General features: G+C 40.9%; 1 protein-coding gene across 5 annotated transcripts; it reads left to right on the top strand.

Annotated features, from left to right (window-relative positions):
• Nucleotides 1-911: 911 nt before the first annotated feature.
• On the top strand, nucleotides 912-16266 carry LOC139211756 (sorting nexin-14-like). 5 transcript variants are annotated; one of them, XM_070842120.1, is made up of 31 exons: nucleotides 912-1236; nucleotides 1397-1579; nucleotides 1708-1828; nucleotides 2110-2183; nucleotides 2654-2732; nucleotides 2817-2860; nucleotides 2955-3042; nucleotides 3126-3210; nucleotides 3307-3463; nucleotides 3671-3746; nucleotides 3991-4035; nucleotides 4166-4246; nucleotides 4784-4898; nucleotides 5010-5165; nucleotides 5276-5400; nucleotides 6125-6183; nucleotides 6568-6594; nucleotides 7473-7619; nucleotides 8254-8386; nucleotides 9478-9664; nucleotides 9949-10032; nucleotides 10287-10387; nucleotides 12847-12958; nucleotides 13124-13164; nucleotides 13392-13511; nucleotides 14340-14463; nucleotides 14781-14945; nucleotides 15129-15224; nucleotides 15380-15471; nucleotides 15570-15626; nucleotides 16034-16266. In XM_070842120.1, exons 2-31 carry the CDS (start codon nucleotides 1443-1445, stop codon nucleotides 16070-16072), a joined length of 2967 nt encoding a protein of 988 aa, XP_070698221.1. In that variant the 5' UTR covers nucleotides 912-1236; nucleotides 1397-1442; the 3' UTR covers nucleotides 16073-16266. The 5 variants fall into 5 exon arrangements, with proteins under 5 accessions (XP_070698221.1, XP_070698219.1, XP_070698222.1 ...); XM_070842118.1 differs by having other exon boundaries at nucleotides 16031-16266; XM_070842121.1 differs by lacking the exon at nucleotides 7473-7619 and having other exon boundaries at nucleotides 16031-16266.
• The last annotated feature ends 1575 nt before the right edge of the window (nucleotides 16267-17841 follow it).

The raw sequence follows: 17841 nt of genomic DNA, 5'->3' as shown, positions 1-17841 counted from the left end.
GGTACAGTTCCGCTTTAAGTGTCCCGTGAAGCCATACAGATGAGCCATCATGCAAAATATAGCGGCTCTAAGTAATGCAATTCATTACATACAGTAATGTATGTTGGTACCCCAGTTTTTACTCCAATAAACAATGAGTGGAGTTGATTCACATGGCAACTCAAAATAATAGTTTGGCCCTTCAACTGTTGTATTATTCTCTTAATAAGTCAAAGTAGAGACCAAGTTGGCCTGTTTCATTTTACTGCTTATTATCGAGGTGACAGTTAGTACAATAATCTACCTTTTACTCCATGGTTTTGATGTTTGCCTTAATCTTAGCAGGTCTCCAGGCGCATCTAAGTCTTAGCTGACATGTCTACAGCGTGTTGCCATAACTAACTGTATGGATAATAAACAAAGTAGGGTTATAATTAGATGAAAATAAGTTTCTCGTTCGTGAAATCGTCTTTTCTAACACCGTAAACTCAGTAACCTTAGTGTAACCTTAGTAACAGGCCTACAGTCCGAAGGTAACCATAGAAACAGCATTGATGTGGCCACTACAGCAGAACTGATTAATTGGCGGTTAACCCGAGGGTTTCTACATTAATTAGCCAACAAAATGTAGCTTTAGCTTATTTTCAGAGCCTGCGTGTAATTTTCTTGAGTAAACTATCCGGGTAAGTTATCAACCACACAGTCATATTAACGCTAATGCACTTCGAGTCCGTTTTTTTTTTTTTTTTTTAACGAAAATAATAAAAACAGTCATGGCGGAGTAACGGAACGCCACTCCCACCTCGGTGCGGTCTGCTAAATGGGGACACCTTGCCGTGTATCGTAGCTTATATTATCTGGGGAGTGTGTACGTAGTGTGTATATGCTTATTAAATCACAGTAGCCAGTAAGGTTGTGTGTCTCAGGCTGCTGCTGCTGCTGTGAGCGGAGCGGAGGTGACATCACGCGTCTTCGGCGCTGACAGCCAGGCAGCGGCCGTTCAATGGACACAAATGTCAGCCAGAGCAGCCATTAGCCAAACACTGCCAGAGTTTTAGCACACTGGCCTATACAATCATGATGCGGTGTCATTACCGCTAATCCTGCTGTGGTTCACAGCTGTGTGCGGTACCTCTCCTCTCCTACGCTGATCCTACAAACAGGTCAGCCTGCGCATTTATTCTGCAAATTCATAATGGTGTCGCTGCAGCGAGACTACAGCGAGAAATGGCTCATATCATCCACCGTACATTTACAGTAAGTGGATGCATGAAAACAACACAACCTGCTCGGGAAATAAGCAAAAGTGGCCGCACTGAATTACGTGATTTTGAGTTGACGCTGTTATGGGTCGCTGCTACACGCCCTTATTTATTTTGGGACAGTCGCTCCATGGTGTCTTCTTTATTTTTTACAGTAATATGCAATAGGCTACACGTGAACAGGCTCTCGAAGCAGCAAAGATGGGATGCATCCGGGCTTGTCTGCAGAAAATAAGACGCAGGATGAAGTTAGACCGGTTTAGAGAGCTGGGACGACAGTATCCAGTCTTCTGCTTTCTGCTGCTGGTCCTGCTGCTGTCCACAGTGCTTCTGAACAGGTGAGTACACAGTAGTCATTACTCCATTAATGCAACTTCATATATGACACCCCTGATACCCTCACCTTATATGCTAAACTGTTTTTTTTTTTACTCAGTTAGTTGCAATGTGTTTCTTCTTCTGGCAGATACATTCACATTATAATGGTGTTCTGGTCCTTCCTGGCTGGAGTCGTCACTTTCTACTGCTCTCTGGGGCCCGAGTCGCTGCTTCCCAACATCCTAGTCTCCATCAAACCAAAGACCAAGGTAGGTCAGAAAGAAAGAACTACAGAATAGAGTTGTCTGATACTGACAAAACTAAATGTTATAGCATTTGTGACTCTTTTGATTATGACAATCTGACAAAATTTTCGGTGTGTCTTTTGATGCTTTGATCAAAGTCAGAAGTGACAGATAAATCAAACATGCGTTGGGATATAAAACATTCAATTGATTGCGCACAAAATTCCCAATGATTGAAGAGCGTTTGCAGCTGCAGTGAATGATGGGAAAGACCATTGATAAAAGCTGTTAACCTTATTTTTCAGTCATACCAACAGGAGCTGTTCCCACTGGGCCACAGCTGTGCCGTTTGTGGAAAAATCAAATGCAAAAGGCACAGGTGAGATATCCATATTTGGTGGCGTGGTATTTGAGGAAGTGGCTGTTTTGGGACCTTATCATTTGTGTCAACTGTAGTTATGCTGACAAGGTAGACTCTTCATCCCCTCAGACACAAGAGGGCTAACTATAGACCTGAATATTTCCCATGATCACGTATATTATCATGCTGCTGCAAATCCTGGGTTTATTTATCTTATGAAAAGACATAAATCAAACAAAGCGATTCATTTGTAAATAAATAGTAAGCTAAACTGGAAAAGAGTCCCCTGGATGAATTGAAGAGGGACACTTCTGTATAATTCTGCCTTAATCTAACCTCATGTAGTTTGTCAACATGGAGTCAACGTGTTCAATAATAGACCGTGGTCAAGTTATGGAAAGTGTTACACTGCCCTCTAGTGTTCACAAAGGATTCCTTTCTCTGTGTACAATAGTGTGATTTCTCTGCCTTTTTGAATTTATTGATAGACCAACTTTATTACTGGAAAACTATCAGCCATGGCTTGACCTGAAAGTTCCCTCCAAAGTAGACACTTCCCTTTCCGAGGTAATACATGCATGAATCAAACAAATTATTATTAAATGAATTGACCTAGTTATTTACAGTCCAATTTTGTTTTATTCTTTAAAGATTCTGGAGCTGGTCCTGGAAAATTTTGTCTATCCTTGGTACAGGTAAGCCATTTTATGTAATTTTTTGAATGTCATGCTACAAAGTGAAGTGACTATGAATGTGTTTGAGATGTGACTGTTCAGTGTGTCTTTTCAGAGACATCACAGATGATGAGGCGTTTGTTGACGAGTTGAGAGAGACTTTGCGCTTCTTTGCAGCTGTGTTGGTCCGCCGAACCCAGAAGGTGACAATTTAGAGCGTATGGACTTAAGATTTTTGGATGCTGATTGACTGAACATGAAGTATTTTTAATTTCTTCTCACTCAGGTGGACGTCGCATCCCTCATCACACAAAAACTTCTTAAAGTTTCCATGAAGCACATTGAAATAATTAGCAAAGCAAGACAGAAAGGTATTGCTCACAAGCATCATCCGCTGAGTCTTTTCTTTGTGTTAATGGTCAAAAGGAAACAACAAACCGCTTTGCTCTCACTGCTCTCCTCTGCAGTAAAGAACGCAGAGTTTCTTCAACAAGCTGCCCTGGAGGAATACGGTCCTGACCTCCATGTAGCTCTTCGCAGTCGTAGAGACGAGCTCCTCTACCTCAGGAAACTGACTGAGATGCTCTTCCCCTACATCCTGCCCCCCAAAGCTACCGACTGCAGGTAAGTCAGTGCTGTGACAAAGACAGCCATGTAGTGCCTCCATATATTCGTCAAAGAGAGTCACAAAACATCATCATCATCAGCGTACTTTATTATCCCCAAAGCAGAGAGACTGACAGCATTGACACCATACGAAAGTAGATACGGATCATTCTTTCCTTTTTCATTTTCTTATTTGCTGCTGCGTTATCTCTTCGCTCCTCTCAGATCTCTTACTCTCCTGATAAGAGAAGTCTTGGCTGGTTCTGTCTTCCTTCCTTCAATGGACTACTTGGCTGATCCTGTGAGTGTAGACACATTAAGGGCCAATTTTCTGAATCCCAAACTGTTCTCACTAGTAATCCTTTGCTGATACAGTTTGTCACTCTGAGACTATAAATTATACAATTTGTATTCAGTAAGCATGTTAATAAATGTTATTTACCACGAGCATGCAAATCGAACACAAAGATTATCAGAGCATCGGAAATACTTCTGACGTTCTATGTGAGTTTTGTGAGCTCACTGACTGCTGTTTCTAATTTCAGGACACAGTGAATCATTTACTTTTGATATTCATCGACAACTCCCCTGTAAGTATATGTTGAAGTGCGTGCAGGCAGTTCTATTCGCATTCTGTGTGTTTAAACGTTGCTGCAGAGTGCATGCAATTTATAGGTGGATAAAAGCAATATGTTTTCTATCTGCTTTTGCTCCATGCAGCCTGAAGAAGCCACAGAGCCCACTTCAGTGTTGGTTCCTTTCCTGCAAAAGTACTCGGATATTCGAAACAAAAAGCCCTCTGTGAGTGTTTTCTCTGATCTGCAGGAACATTTCCAACAAGCAAACAGATACTATACCAGATATTATTGTGTGTGATGATATTGTACTATATATTGTACACTGCAAAGTACTGCTAAGTCTAAATCTCTTGATCTCTTAAAACACACTCATATGTTTTAGCCCTCCTGTGATACGTGACGTTATCTCCCTCATCGTATATATTATCATTTTAAATTTAATTGTTATGTTTTGTTACTGTATTTTATGTGTCATTATTTATGCTATGTATTGTTATATTGATGGTGCTTGTTCATGGTGAACACTTTCATTCCTCGCTGTTGGTTTTACCTTGTAAAGCACTTTGTAAATCTTCCTTGCTTTGGAAAGGTGCTTTATGAATAAAGGTTATTAATATTATTATTGATGTAGCAGCTCTCACCAAGCTTAACAAGAAGGTGGGAGAACCCGTCTTCAAACTGTTTCAAGAGCACTGGCTTTGTTAACTGTGATTTCTCTTCTGTTGTTCTGTTCCTCCCCACATGTGGTCTGTCTTATCAGGTGCTGAAGCTGGAGCTGAAGGAAATCAGAGAACAACAAGACCTTCTCTTCCGTTTCATGAACTTCCTGAAGCAAGAAGGGGCTGTCCATGTGCTCCAGTTCTGCCTCGCAGTCGGTAAGTGTGTCCAGAACCTCCTCTCCTGCCTCAGAGAAACACAATCAGTCTGTAATCACAGTGATGTCTCACACAGTGAGACTGAGGTGTCTGACTCTTTTAACTTCTCAGAAGAATTCAACGATAAGATACTGTGCCCAGAGCTGTCTGACTCAGAGAAGATGATGCTTCATGAGGAGGTGAAGAAGATCTATGAGACCTACTGCTTGGACGAGAGCGTTGACAAGATCCGCTTCGACCCCTTTATAGTGGAAGAGATACGCAACAGTATGTGACATTTATCTTTCCAGAATCTGTGGCATTATAATTTCTGAAGGAAGGACACATGATTACCTATTGGACCTTACCATGCACATGTTTCTTGTTTAATTTGTCAGTTGCAGAGGGCCCGTATGCAGAGGTGGTGAAACTACAGACCATGAGGTGTTTGTTTGAAGCCTATGAGCACGTCCTGTCCCTGCTGGAGAACGTTTTCACCCCCATGTTTTGTCACAGCGATGAGGTTAGCGTTCACACCAAGAAATAAGTCACTCAGATTTCTGTCACCCAGCTTGACAACACATGCCTGAGGCAATTAAGACAATTTATGAATCAATTCTTTCATATCTGTATTGCGTCTGCCATCCTCTTATTTCTAAATACCGTCCTCTCAGAATACGGTGGTTTTAGCACAGACTGAATGCTAATCATCTACAATTTAAATTTTGTCAGAAGTAAATAGCTATATCTGCCAAATGCTGGAATTAGAGTTGGTTTGGATTTCATTGACTCTCTTGCGTTACCCTCTTCCGATCCCTCAGCCACCAACCGCTATCGGCCGTGTCATCAATACCAGACCTGCAACTGGCCAATGAGCCGGCACTGGCGTTATGCCAAGCTGCCAAGCCGAATTTCACCCCTCAGAGGCTGTTTCATTGAATACAGCTGGGTGGACCAGTGCTCAGCCATTGTCCACAGCAGGCCACTGCCCTGCATGAATATTGTGTCTGGAAAATAATGATATTATTTGATACATATCGCTACTCCTCTTTCTGCTCCAAAATAAACAGTAGATAAATAAACAGCAGAGTCACAGTTGTTCTCAAGGCATAAAGAGGTCACTCGATACAAACAGTATTGTGTTTTTTTTAATGTTCCTCATTTATTGTCCCAGACTTTGCATGTTCTGTGCTTGACTGACCTGAAATTTACATACCTTTATTTGCTCTTCCCATGTCATTCTGCAGTACTTCCGCCAGCTTCTGAGAGGGGCTGAGTCCCCTGCCAGGAATTCCAGGATGAGCAGGTACTTTTCACCCAACAAAATAAACTTGACCCATATACAACCCACATTCCTTTCCTTTATTTCACTGATATTTTTTTATTTATTCAGCTTTTTGTAATATTCGCAACTCTCTGTATTCCAGTAGCCACTGCAGTATGAAGGCAGAATATACCATGTGCCAGCTACCTCAAATAAAAGCCTTAACTCACTTTGAGTTTTGTCTAAATACAGCTAAAAGAAGCTGCAAATTAGCAAAAAGAGATATTTACTTTGCAGTATAATGAAACTTAAATTGGAAGTGAAGTGACCTGAGCCCAGGGATCGCCTGTAATGTTTCTTTCACGGGATGTGGTGCGTATGTGGCCACAGGCTCCTGCCACTAACTCCTTGTGCATATTGTTCCAGAAATAGCCTCAGTCTGGATGACATTCGGTGAGTATAAGGCATCAGTGTGCTGAGCAAACCAGTGGCTGGCTGAGCAGTGCTGCTGCACGCAAGATACAAACGACACTTCATTCTTGCCTGACTGGTCTACTGAGGAACATGTGCTGCCTTTTTAACAAATTCAGTGTGCTCCGGACCCCTTGCAATCAGGGCTTCAGTTCAATGAGCACTAGTTGATAATATGATAATGATACATAGTTTTGATGCTAATCCAATTTCTTCCCTTAATATGTGTTTTATTTGGTGCCTGTGCTGTAAATGCAAATGAGAGACGATTGAGGAAAGAAACCTTAATCAGCTAATCTCGTTAATCATAGCATGAGTCATCGTTAATCATATGTTAATCAAGCTACTTAAGAATTATGCTGCTGAACACATGCGACATAAAATTAGCATAGGCTTTATTTTTAATGATTTTCTCGTTAAATTTAACAAACCTAAGTTTGATTGCTTCTAAAATTTCACTATCAAACATCAGGGGAACTTCAGGAGGGAAGTGGGTGGTTTTTACGCTTTAGTTTTTTCTCCTGGTTAAGAGAGCAACCTTGTTATGAAGGCAGTTTTCAAAACAGCATGAATTATGCAACTCAAAGATGAGACAGCAGATAATGACTCTTACGAGCACTCCATTTGTAAAGACTGACCAACTACGAGCCTCAACTCCCTCCATGTCTGCGATTCAGTAACCCCCCCCCCCCTCCACTCTGCCCGTCTGTCCGTCTGTTACTTCATCTATGTATTGCCACCACCGTGCTGTGTCTGTATGTCCACTCTGATTCTGTAACCACCACACTGCCTGCCCCGGTATGATCCACGGTCCTCTCCCTCCTCTTGCCCGTGGGGACGTGACCCTGTTCTGCTTATAGTTCCTGGGACTGGAGCCCCGAGTCCCCATCCTCACTGTTCACCGCCTCTGGCAGCTCTTCACCTGCATCTTTTAACTCCCTCCATGCCCAGTCCACGTTCACAACTTTCCCATACGGCTCGCTATCCCACCGCCACTCATCACCCAAGTAAGTCAGGGTCCATCCATGTGTCAGAGGTTGATCATTGTGATGTCATCCTGTCCACTTTCCCCTACGTGACCCCAGTCCCAGCCAGACGCCTGCGTGGTGGGACAGATGCATGAGGTCCAGTTTTTATTTGTCATGTGTCCTTCCTCCAACCTTATTGTGTTGTTCAGGCTGAAGACTGCCCTCCAGTTTTTGACAATGCAGTGACTTTTCTGTGTTCAGTTTTTCGTGTACTATATGGAGCGCCTGTGATGTTGTGTGCCTGTTCTGCTTGACTGATAATTGATCATACGGCTTTTTGCGGTAATTGTAATTTGTGATCTCCTTCAAACTGTCCATGAAATCACTGCTGTGTGCTGTGTGTGCTTTTGGCCTTGTTGCCTTTCAACACCAGCCTAGGCATTTCATTGTAAGATGGCTGTGAAGTGACATTTTGGCTTTTGGTTTGGCTACCTCAGCTTTTTATCCCCATTGTACAGTCACAATATCGATGCAATACGCTGCTCCTTGCTTCCCCTCTTGTCTTCTACGGTTCTTTCCCCTGTCACTTCTCTCAAGCTGCATGCGCTTTGCTTAAGCAATGCGCAATTCCTCCATCACACATTGTCTAACAATGCCCCTGTTTGGCCTGCAGGAACACGTCAAAGAGGGGTGAGTCCTTTGGGATCAGCCGCATTGGCAGTAAGATCAAAGGAGTGTTCAAGAGCACAACCATGGAGGGAGCCATGCTGCCATCCTATGGCCTGGTGGAGGGAGAAGATGATATGGTAAGGCTGATTTAAGAATATTCCAAACACTCATTTTTTAATGATTTAAAAGGATTATTACAATGTCAACAGGATGATACACTAAAATATTTATGTGTTCCTCATTCTTACAGATGTCTCTGGTTCATGCTGCATGTAAATTTTAAAGCAGTGCTTAAGAAATGATAATTACAAAAACTGTCATCCTATTTTTAGTCTTAACAAATTAAGCCACTGCAAAAACCTCAAACTTCAAACTAAAGCACTCCTCAACACTGTCACTGTAGTTACCACTTGGGGGTGTTGGTGAGTAAATAAAGGAAAGACATACTACTCATTAAATCAGCCACCTATTAGATAACTGTGTAGTTTTCTATTTTGATGATACCACAGATTATAATCTTGAATCACTTCTGTCTGATTTCCCAATATATTCACATTGATTCATTAAAGTTTTGCCTAATTTGACAAAACTGCACACTATTCAGACATTATCAAATCCATGAAGTATATCCACTTGTCCGGTGCTCCATAAAAGCTTTATCAGTTATGTTCATATTAATTGCTGCAATATAGCATCTAATTGAAAATTAATTTAAAAATTGATTCATGTTCATTTTAGCAATGCTTGTCTGCAAAACAGTAGTTTTTAAGCTCGGTTGACAGAGGTTGTGTGGGATTTAAGGGGGAAGTATGTACCTATGGAAACACACATGAAAAGCACTTATAAATCTAACTTAACATTTGTGCTCATGAAGTGTCTAACTGTTTGGGATTACTCTACAAATATTGTGTACTGGGAAGTCAAGTCAGTAAAACGCGACATTGTAGCTGGATGTTTGGAAATATTTCTTTAATTGCTCTTCCTGTACTTAGTGTAGGGGGATGTGCTGTGTTTACTTTTGCCCTTCCGTTGTTGTGACTGTTATTCAACACAAAATAAACACAACTTCAGCATATAGAACAAAAGAAATCCAAGAATGAAAAGACGCGGTCTTAAGACCGAACACCGTTTCTTGCACCGTAAAAGTAACAGTTTCGACCATGACTTATGTCTTCTGAAAACATGCGCTCTACTTGACCTTAACCTCTCTCACTTCCTTCCATTCAAGGTGGAGGAGGCCATGATGGTGCTGGAGGATGACTCCCCCATGGAGGCAGCTTCCACTCCCAGCACTCCCCGAAACCTCTCAGCCTGGAACATCACCATCCCATACATTGATTTCTATGACGATGATGTGAAGAGGGAAAGGATCCCCGTGTTCTGCATCGATGTAGAGCGCAACGACCGGAAGGCTGGTGAGGCTCCGCAGACCCGTCCCTCTGTCTCACTTACAGTCAGCTGAGAGGTCGCTCCTCTTGGATGGTGATTTATACAAATATAAGGTGGTTGATATGAGTGTTGTGTGTGCAGCTTACTGACATCACATAACATGAATATGGAGACTGAGGTCCAAGCAGTTACCTCTCACTGCCTGCTGGAGCTGTAACATGCATAGTTCCCTCAGACGGCAGTGATGCTAACTGAGACATGAAACTGATTAATCTTACTGTGTGTTTTTCATGTTTGTGTTTGTCTGCAGTTGGACATGAGACTGAGCACTGGTCTGTGTACAGAAGATATCTGGAGTTCTACGTCCTTGAATCAAAGCTCACTGAATTTCATGGTAAGGTTTCTGTATATTGTTGCTCTGGGGTGCATAAAATGCTTCTGCGCTGTTATTTCTTTAGGAAGGAATTACCCCTCCAAAATGGTCTCACAGATTCCAGAGGATTCACAGAACATCACTCCCAAGCGAAGCTTAATTTTAGGAGTCAAGTATGTTTAATGGCCCTGTTGCATGATTCAGGGAGTAAAAGGAGGCTTGTTCTTTGAAATTTTTTTAGCGTTCCTTTCTGTGAAATCTCACACCCTCTGTAGGCTCATTTCCAGATGCACAGTTGCCCTCAAAGAGAATCATCGGCCCCAAGAATTACGAGTTCCTCACATCAAAGCGGGAGGAGTTCCAGGAGTACCTTCAGGTAGACATCTGACAAGAAAAGGATACTGTAATGCAGCACATCAATGCTCATATTGACATTTTTCCCATCTGCCATCTACTGTTTTAAATCAGCTCAAACCTTGCAAGGCCTGAGATAGAGATACCGAGATAGAGTGAACCAATTGGGACCTATCTACATCATCAACTATGAAAAAAAAAAGAATGATAATGTCCACCTCTGTGAAATAATGCTTAATTTCAGATAAATGCTTATTGAGACTCATCATTTACAGAGGTTTTATGTTATTTAGAGTTACTGGTTAGAATGTTTGCTAACAATAGCCTTCATAATAATGTTAAATATCATGTTACCACTCAGAGACTCATCATTCACAGGAGTTTATGCCATAGAGAGAGAAAGAGATCCAGAGAGAGAAAGAGAGAGCTGAGAGCTTTGGCTTTGGGCACTACTGGAGCTAGAGCCAACAGCTCGAATTGATACGGCTCGGAACCAAGGTCCTCCACCACACTAATGTCCTCTTCAGGGGAAAAGACCTCCACGTCAAAAGAGCCCTCTGTGGCATGGGTGCTGTGTGATTCTGTGCCACTCTACATTTCTCTCTGGCCAGGGAATAATATCACCAAGCAACTCCTGCCTCACACAGCCACATCCCCATGCCCTCTCAGCCCCTTACCCACTTTTTATTTGAGCATTTTTCAAAATTATGCAGTAGATGGAGTAAGGCTCAGAATTGGGGAATGAATTAACACTACTTGAATTTACAAAAAATGTTTGATGTTTAATTTTCAACGTTGTCTCCCGACGTACTGTGGCCAATATTTAAAATGTATTCAATACAAATTTGTAAAATGCAATATAAACAGTGAACTCTGATTCTTCATTTATGCAGCCAAAAGTTAAGTCACAATTAAAATTAAAATGCAATTTTGTAACAGATTGAAAATGAAAATTACATTTGACGTTTAATTTTTATATTTTTTTGACTCAGTTTTAACCTGCTGTAGCCTACAGTGGTTAATATGCATATGCAATAAGCGAAACAGAGCCCCCAGTCAATAGCATTAACATTTATATGACACCACACTATCTGTTAGACCTCTCATCATATCCCAGTCCTCACATCATATAAGTAGAGCAGGATGGCTACAAAGTATCCGTTAATGTCTCCAAAATCCATTAAGTGTAAAGTAGCACCTCAAACCACGTATTTTGGTAAGTGTGATATTTTGCCATTACTTGGTTGAAGGTTAAGTGCGTCTTCACTTGAGTCACGCCTAGAGCCGACACCCACGCACTCGCACACACAAACACACTCGCACTGCTGCAGATGCATCTTTCCACTGACTGCATCTTGCAGCACCATGTCCAGTTCACGACATGTGATCCTTTTGGTGAGATTTGTGAGAAACCACACAGTAAGTCATGGACAGGTTAAATCACTTTTCTAAATGAAGAAGAAATGATCTCTGTGTCTGTCTCCTTTCGCTGTTGTGAGGGCAGCTGCGAAAACACATTTCCGCTTGTTTTTAGCAGTGCAGTCAGGGCCCTCTAATGAGATTTGAGGCTTGGCTGTCAAACATTTCTGCTGAAAAATGACCGTCACCACTGCAGATTGTCCTCTGAGATTTATTTCTTGAAACATCATTCATTAATTCGTGGAAATGTTTTTAGCAGCTTACTGGAGTGTCCTTCAAGCCAACGCCAATGAATCACTCTGCTCAGAAGTGCATCACCACAAGATGATAACTGACAAAACAACAGGCTGTTAAGTGCAGCCTCTCTACTTTACATGCTAATGTTAGGCAGTAATGTTAACCACCTTTAGCATGCTAACATTTGTACAGCAGAGGCTGATGGGAATGCCATCAGTTGTCCAAAGCATTGGACAATTTCAAATTTTGACTTCATAGTAGACCAAAGTGGATTCCCAAAGTTATTACAATTCATCCTGAGGGGGACATACATTTCTGTAGAAAATTTAAATCCAGTAGTTGTTGAGACTGACCGACACTACCATTTTAGGGAGGCTAAAAAGCAGTCAAACAATTCACTGTGATAGATTATTCATCTCAAAGAAAGTTTCTAGTTTTCTCCGTATGATGATTTTTTTTAACATACTGAAATTAATGGGCAGAAAAGGCTTCTTTTATGGCTGAAAATGTATGGAAAAAACTATGATATTTATTGTATTGAATATACAGTAATATAAACTCAGTTGATAAGCTATAAAACATAAAAAAAAACACAGGTATGGATGTAAAAAACTGTGTCTGTGTCTTCACAAATGAGTTGCACATCTGTGATTGAATGTGTCCGCATCAAAACCTCAGTAATCGACTGTATCTGCTTTTACTTAGCTTCACTTTGAACGTTGTCATTTAAAAGCCACACCTCTGATTCAAAGGCCTCTGAATAATGTTCCACCTCAGAACAACACAACTCATAACAGAGTTTGTTTATATGTGTTCTCTTTGCAGAAACTTCTGCAGCACCCGGAGCTGAGCAACAGCCAGCTCCTTGCCGACTTCCTGTCTCCTCATAGTATGGAGTCTCAGTTCCTGGACAAGATGTTACCTGACGTGAACCTGGGTACAGTATGAGTGTGACAAAGGCTATAATGGATTATGTTTGAACAGCACAGCGTGTCAAACACTCTGCAGAAATGTTTGCTCAGCCCGACCTCGGGTGGCAGTGAAAAGATACTTGTGTTTTAGACGAAATACATCACTGAGACAAACTGTTTATGTTTCACAGGGAAAATCATTAAGTCTGTTCCCAGCAAACTGATAAAAGAGGTAAGGAATTCACTCCGTGTGTGTGTGTGTGTGTGTGTGGTCTAGGACTCCAATCTCATCTTTCTACAATACAAATGTTTCCCATCACATCACTGCAAATTTCGGTAGTCAAATGTCTTACACTTTGAAGAGTCCATTCAACATTTCTATATGACAAATACACATGTAAGAGAAATATAACTGTCGTTGTAACTTACACAAATAGCACCTTGTGCTTTCTCCGTCAGAAAGGACAGCATCTGGAGCCTTTCATCCAGTCCTTCTTCAACTCCTGTGAGTCTCCCAAACCCAAACCCAGCCGTCCTGAGCTCACTATCCTGAGCCCCACCTCGGAAAATGATAAAAAGGTTGGGGATTCAAATCTTTTTCACACACTCTCTCTCTCTGTCTCTCTTTTTCTGCAAGCCTAGGCTTCAGGAATGTTATTCCTCAAGTACTAATAGAGTCCCTCCTGATGATGAAATGCAGTTCAATAGTTGTTTACTCTGAAGGATTGCCAGTTAGCACTTTCTGTTCAAAAACAATAAAATTGACTTTTAAAGTTAAATGTTTTCGAGATTTCAGAGTAGGGTCGTGGTTTGCGTGATTGTAGGAACTGTCTACACTATTATCTTGTTTGTGTTGTGATAAGGTCAGTTGTTTTGAAATGTATTCCATCTGTGTTTTAAAGCCAACTTCACAGTCCGTGGGTAATTTAGTTTTCTTTCCACTTGAGCTTAATGCTCGTGCTACTCTTAATTACTTAGACTATATGGGAAATAATCATGTCAACGCATACAGTTTTTGCAACAATCTGGTTCAATAGTTCATACGATTTTTATCTGCTCTGACATTCATTAAAATTTGTATCCAAGTTGCCAGAGACTGATTTGGTGGGATCACACGTCTTGACCTGTTCAGACACAATGTATCCTATTTTAGGCTGATTAGATCTAAATGTCCACTGAAGTAAAGGGAAAAGTGTATTATTTCCTGAAATGTAGGGATGAACACAATTAATTGTCATATAGTTTAAAATGAAGAAAGAACATTGTTTACATAAGATAAGATATTCATATATTCATATATTCAGATCAGAAAAGCTTGTTGAACCAGAACAGAATAGTAGAACAGAGGTCTTATGGTCCTAAGTGGTCTTATAGTCTTATAATTGGATGTGAATCCCTCTCTCTTAGCTCTTCAATGACCTCTTCAAAAACAACGCCAACCGATCAGAGATGACTGAGAAGAGACACAATCAGAATTACTTCATGGAAATGATCACTGTGGACGGGTTGTATGACTACTTAATGTATGTGGGTGAGTGAGCTCTACTGGAGTTAGTTCTTCACAACTGTTCGTTCATCACATTCAGCTAACCTAATTGTGAGAGTACGTGAGAGTTTTTCATATATGGTGAAGTTCTTTAGACTACTACAAGAAATAAAAAAGGAAATAAAATGCTACCTAAAAGGTAGAAAAAGAAGACAGTAACAAGGAATGGCTGCAGAGCTGTACCAGAAGTAGGGCTTTGTGAACCCTCGTGAATCTCCACCATGACCTGAAGTAGAGCTCATTATTTACTCACACCCTCTCGCTCTCTCCATCTTTCTCTCCTCCTTCTTCATGGCTGTCAGGCCGAGTCGTCTTCCACATCCCCGACTGGCTGCACCACCTGCTAATGGGCGGCAGGATCCTGTTCAAGAACACTCTTGAAGCCTACACAGATTACTACCTTCAGTACAAACTGAACCAGGTGGTCCAGGAGCACCGGCTAGTGTCACTCATCACCCTGCTCAGAGGTACAGTGCTGTGCAGGGCAGAGATATTAACATGAAGGCCATAGTAAAGAGAGTGGTGATGATGTAGTCATCTAATTCTTGAGGGGGAAAAAGAAAAAGGGTATTTCCTGAAATGTTGAAGTATTCCTTTAAACATGCTGCTATAATACGGTGAAATGATGTGCATAATATTTGACCTTCTAGACACAGTTTTCTGTGAGAGCAGTCTGCCCCGCTCGGCTCAAGACAAGCAGAGGAGGGCGAAGAAGACGTTTGAGGAGATGATGGCGTACATTCCAGGTATTCATTCACTCCATCTACCTAGTGTTGTGTAACTTGTAATGTAGACCATCCTTGCTGTTAACATTTCCACATACAAGACAAAAGTATGTGAAAATACGTGGTCAGTTTTAATGTGTCGGTCAGGAAATTATTCATAATCCATCAATCTTTAGAGTTTCTGGGGAAATGTATCGGAGAAGAGGCCAGGTATGAAGGAATACGTCTCCTCTTCGATGGACTGCAACAGCCCGTTCTCAACAAGCAGGTACACAAGAACACACACACACACACACACACACACACACAAACACAGCGCGTAAAACGCCTCAATCTCATCTTCTCCCTGCATTTTGCCTTCCTCAGCTGACATATGTGCTGTTGGACATCGCCATTCAAGAACTTTTCCCTGAGCTGAACAAGGTGAGCAGATGCTTGCCTTGGTTTCTTAAGAAACATTGAGTCTGAACATCTGCTCATCCATCATCTATACCAGCTTATCCTTAGCTGTATCTAAATAATAACAATAACAATAATGATTAATTGTGTTTTAAAATTTTTATCACATCTATGTGGAATCTGAGTGAAACGTGAAGACTGTATGATGATGTCTGACCAATGAGAGATCACTAAAATAAATGCAGAGATACCATATCATCTCATGAATCTTTAAACAACTCTGTTTTCTTAAGGATAATACGATAGTAATAATGCTGATAAGTATGCCCTCCATTTGAGTGATTTGAACTCTACACTGATTGATTTGTATGTATTTAAACCCATTTGAAAACAACATGGTGACATACATGATGTTTTTGTTTTCTCAGCAGGTACAGAAGGAAACCTCTGTGATGGCTCCATGGATGTAAAATCAACAGTTTGATCGGCGTTATGAAGCGTTAAACTGCTACCGCAGAGACTTAACTGAAACTAACACGTAGTCACATGTACAGCATCTTATCTGAATATTTGCCACAGCAAGAAGAGGAAAGAAGAGTCTTCACCTTCTGTACGTGTCATTTACTTTGTATAATAAATTCTATAAATAAGTGATATAACAGTATTCATTTATTTAATTACTCTCAAATATAAAAGCGTGCATCTGTTTGACAGCTGCAGTTGATTGCAGCTGTGGTAAAACTTTAAATTACTCTTCCCTGTCACATTTTTGAGTGACAGGGGAGGGGGCGGGGAAAGGAGCAGTCGTATCTACATCATCTGCCTTTGTGACCACCTTAACCTGGAAACTAAGTCACATAGATTGTTAATGGTGCGTGTCGTCTGTCAGTGAGTACTGCTAACCCTAAAAATGCCCATTACCCTAAGCCTTGACCCCTAACCCATAACCAACAGCTCAAGAGAGGTTCGTAAATCTGGAATTATCATCTAGACGAAACCAAGGAAACAAAAAAAGATAAAGATAGAAAAGAGTAATGACGTCATCAGTGCCAGTTCTATTGAAGTCTATAGGAGAAGCACGTAGAAACACACTAAAACCCCACATATCTACATGGTATGCCCTTTGATGAAGACCAAATGAAAGCGCAGAGAACAGAACACTGACAGATCTTTCCAAACGTGCAAATTTATTTTTCTACTGTTTGGCCTGCAAATAGTATCCGAACGTGATTATAGCCATACTTTACAGGACTCGTGCCAAGACAAACTTTCAATTGTGGCACCAATGTACGTTCACATGCTACACAATGACGTAATGACCCTTCCTGTTTTTGTTCCCAAGAAACCAACAGCAGATAAATAAATGCGCACATTTGTGTTCTGTTCTCTGAAGGGTATTTTTTTTATTTTCCTACAGGACTCCTCCACAACTGAAACATATTACTGAGGGGCTTTTTTTTGGTATTATTCAAACAGTCAGTACACATCATCGAATCCATAATTAAAATGAATAAGTTGTCTGTTTTGTCAACTAAGATTTAATGACCCATGGAAAGAATCAGTACAATGTAACAATGTCGAAGTTCACGCCTCATTTTGACGAAGTGTTGTCATGATGCCATTTATTTTTCAATATGTAAAAAAAAAAAACAGAGAAAGTGCTCTCTATTTCCATTTTATTCTAACAAGCTTATACGTGTACTTTATGAAGATAACTTTGGAGCAAACAAAAGCAGCAAGCAGATGCAATAACAAAAACAGAAGAAGTACAGTGTTCAACAGATTTTGAACAGTTAAAAAGAAGTATTTGATTCTTGCTCTGCAGGTTTTTACTCTGCACAGATGAATGTGCCAACTAATGCATGCAGGGAGAAGCTTAAAAAGATAATGGCCATGAGGACATGCTGAAACAGCTATAATTCTTTATAAAAATTAGGTTTAACATGCAGACACAGCGCTCTTTTCTTTATCTGAATAAACTGGTGTTAAACTAGACGAGTTTATGGTGGAGGATGGTCGACAGAGCTGCAAGAGATGAAAGGATACAAGTAGGCACATTCAGCTGCATAAATGCGTTGAAGCTTTGGCTTGTTTCCGTTCATTTTTCTACTCAGTGAGTGAAGGCAGGAATATAGCAGACAGACACTTTCCCTCTGTTAATCATCTCACCAGGGAGCAGTCTTCGGACTCTTTCACACCATATCATGAAGCACTGACGTGACCTTCATGACTTCGTCAG

This window comes from Pempheris klunzingeri, chromosome 13 (genome assembly GCF_042242105.1).
Source record: "Pempheris klunzingeri isolate RE-2024b chromosome 13, fPemKlu1.hap1, whole genome shotgun sequence".
NCBI lineage: Eukaryota > Metazoa > Chordata > Actinopteri > Acropomatiformes > Pempheridae > Pempheris > Pempheris klunzingeri.
This window is presented reverse-complemented; position numbering and strand designations above follow the sequence as displayed.

Coding starts and splice junctions, on each gene's coding strand:
- LOC139211756 (XM_070842118.1), top strand. CDS start 1,443: ATGGGATGCATCCGGGCTTGTCTGCAGAAAATAAGACGCAGGATGAAG. Junction 1,829..2,109: donor CCATCAAACCAAAGACCAAG/GTAGGTCAGAAA, acceptor CTTATTTTTCAG/TCATACCAACAGGAGCTGTT. Junction 5,401..6,124: donor TGTTTTGTCACAGCGATGAG/GTTAGCGTTCAC, acceptor GTCATTCTGCAG/TACTTCCGCCAGCTTCTGAG.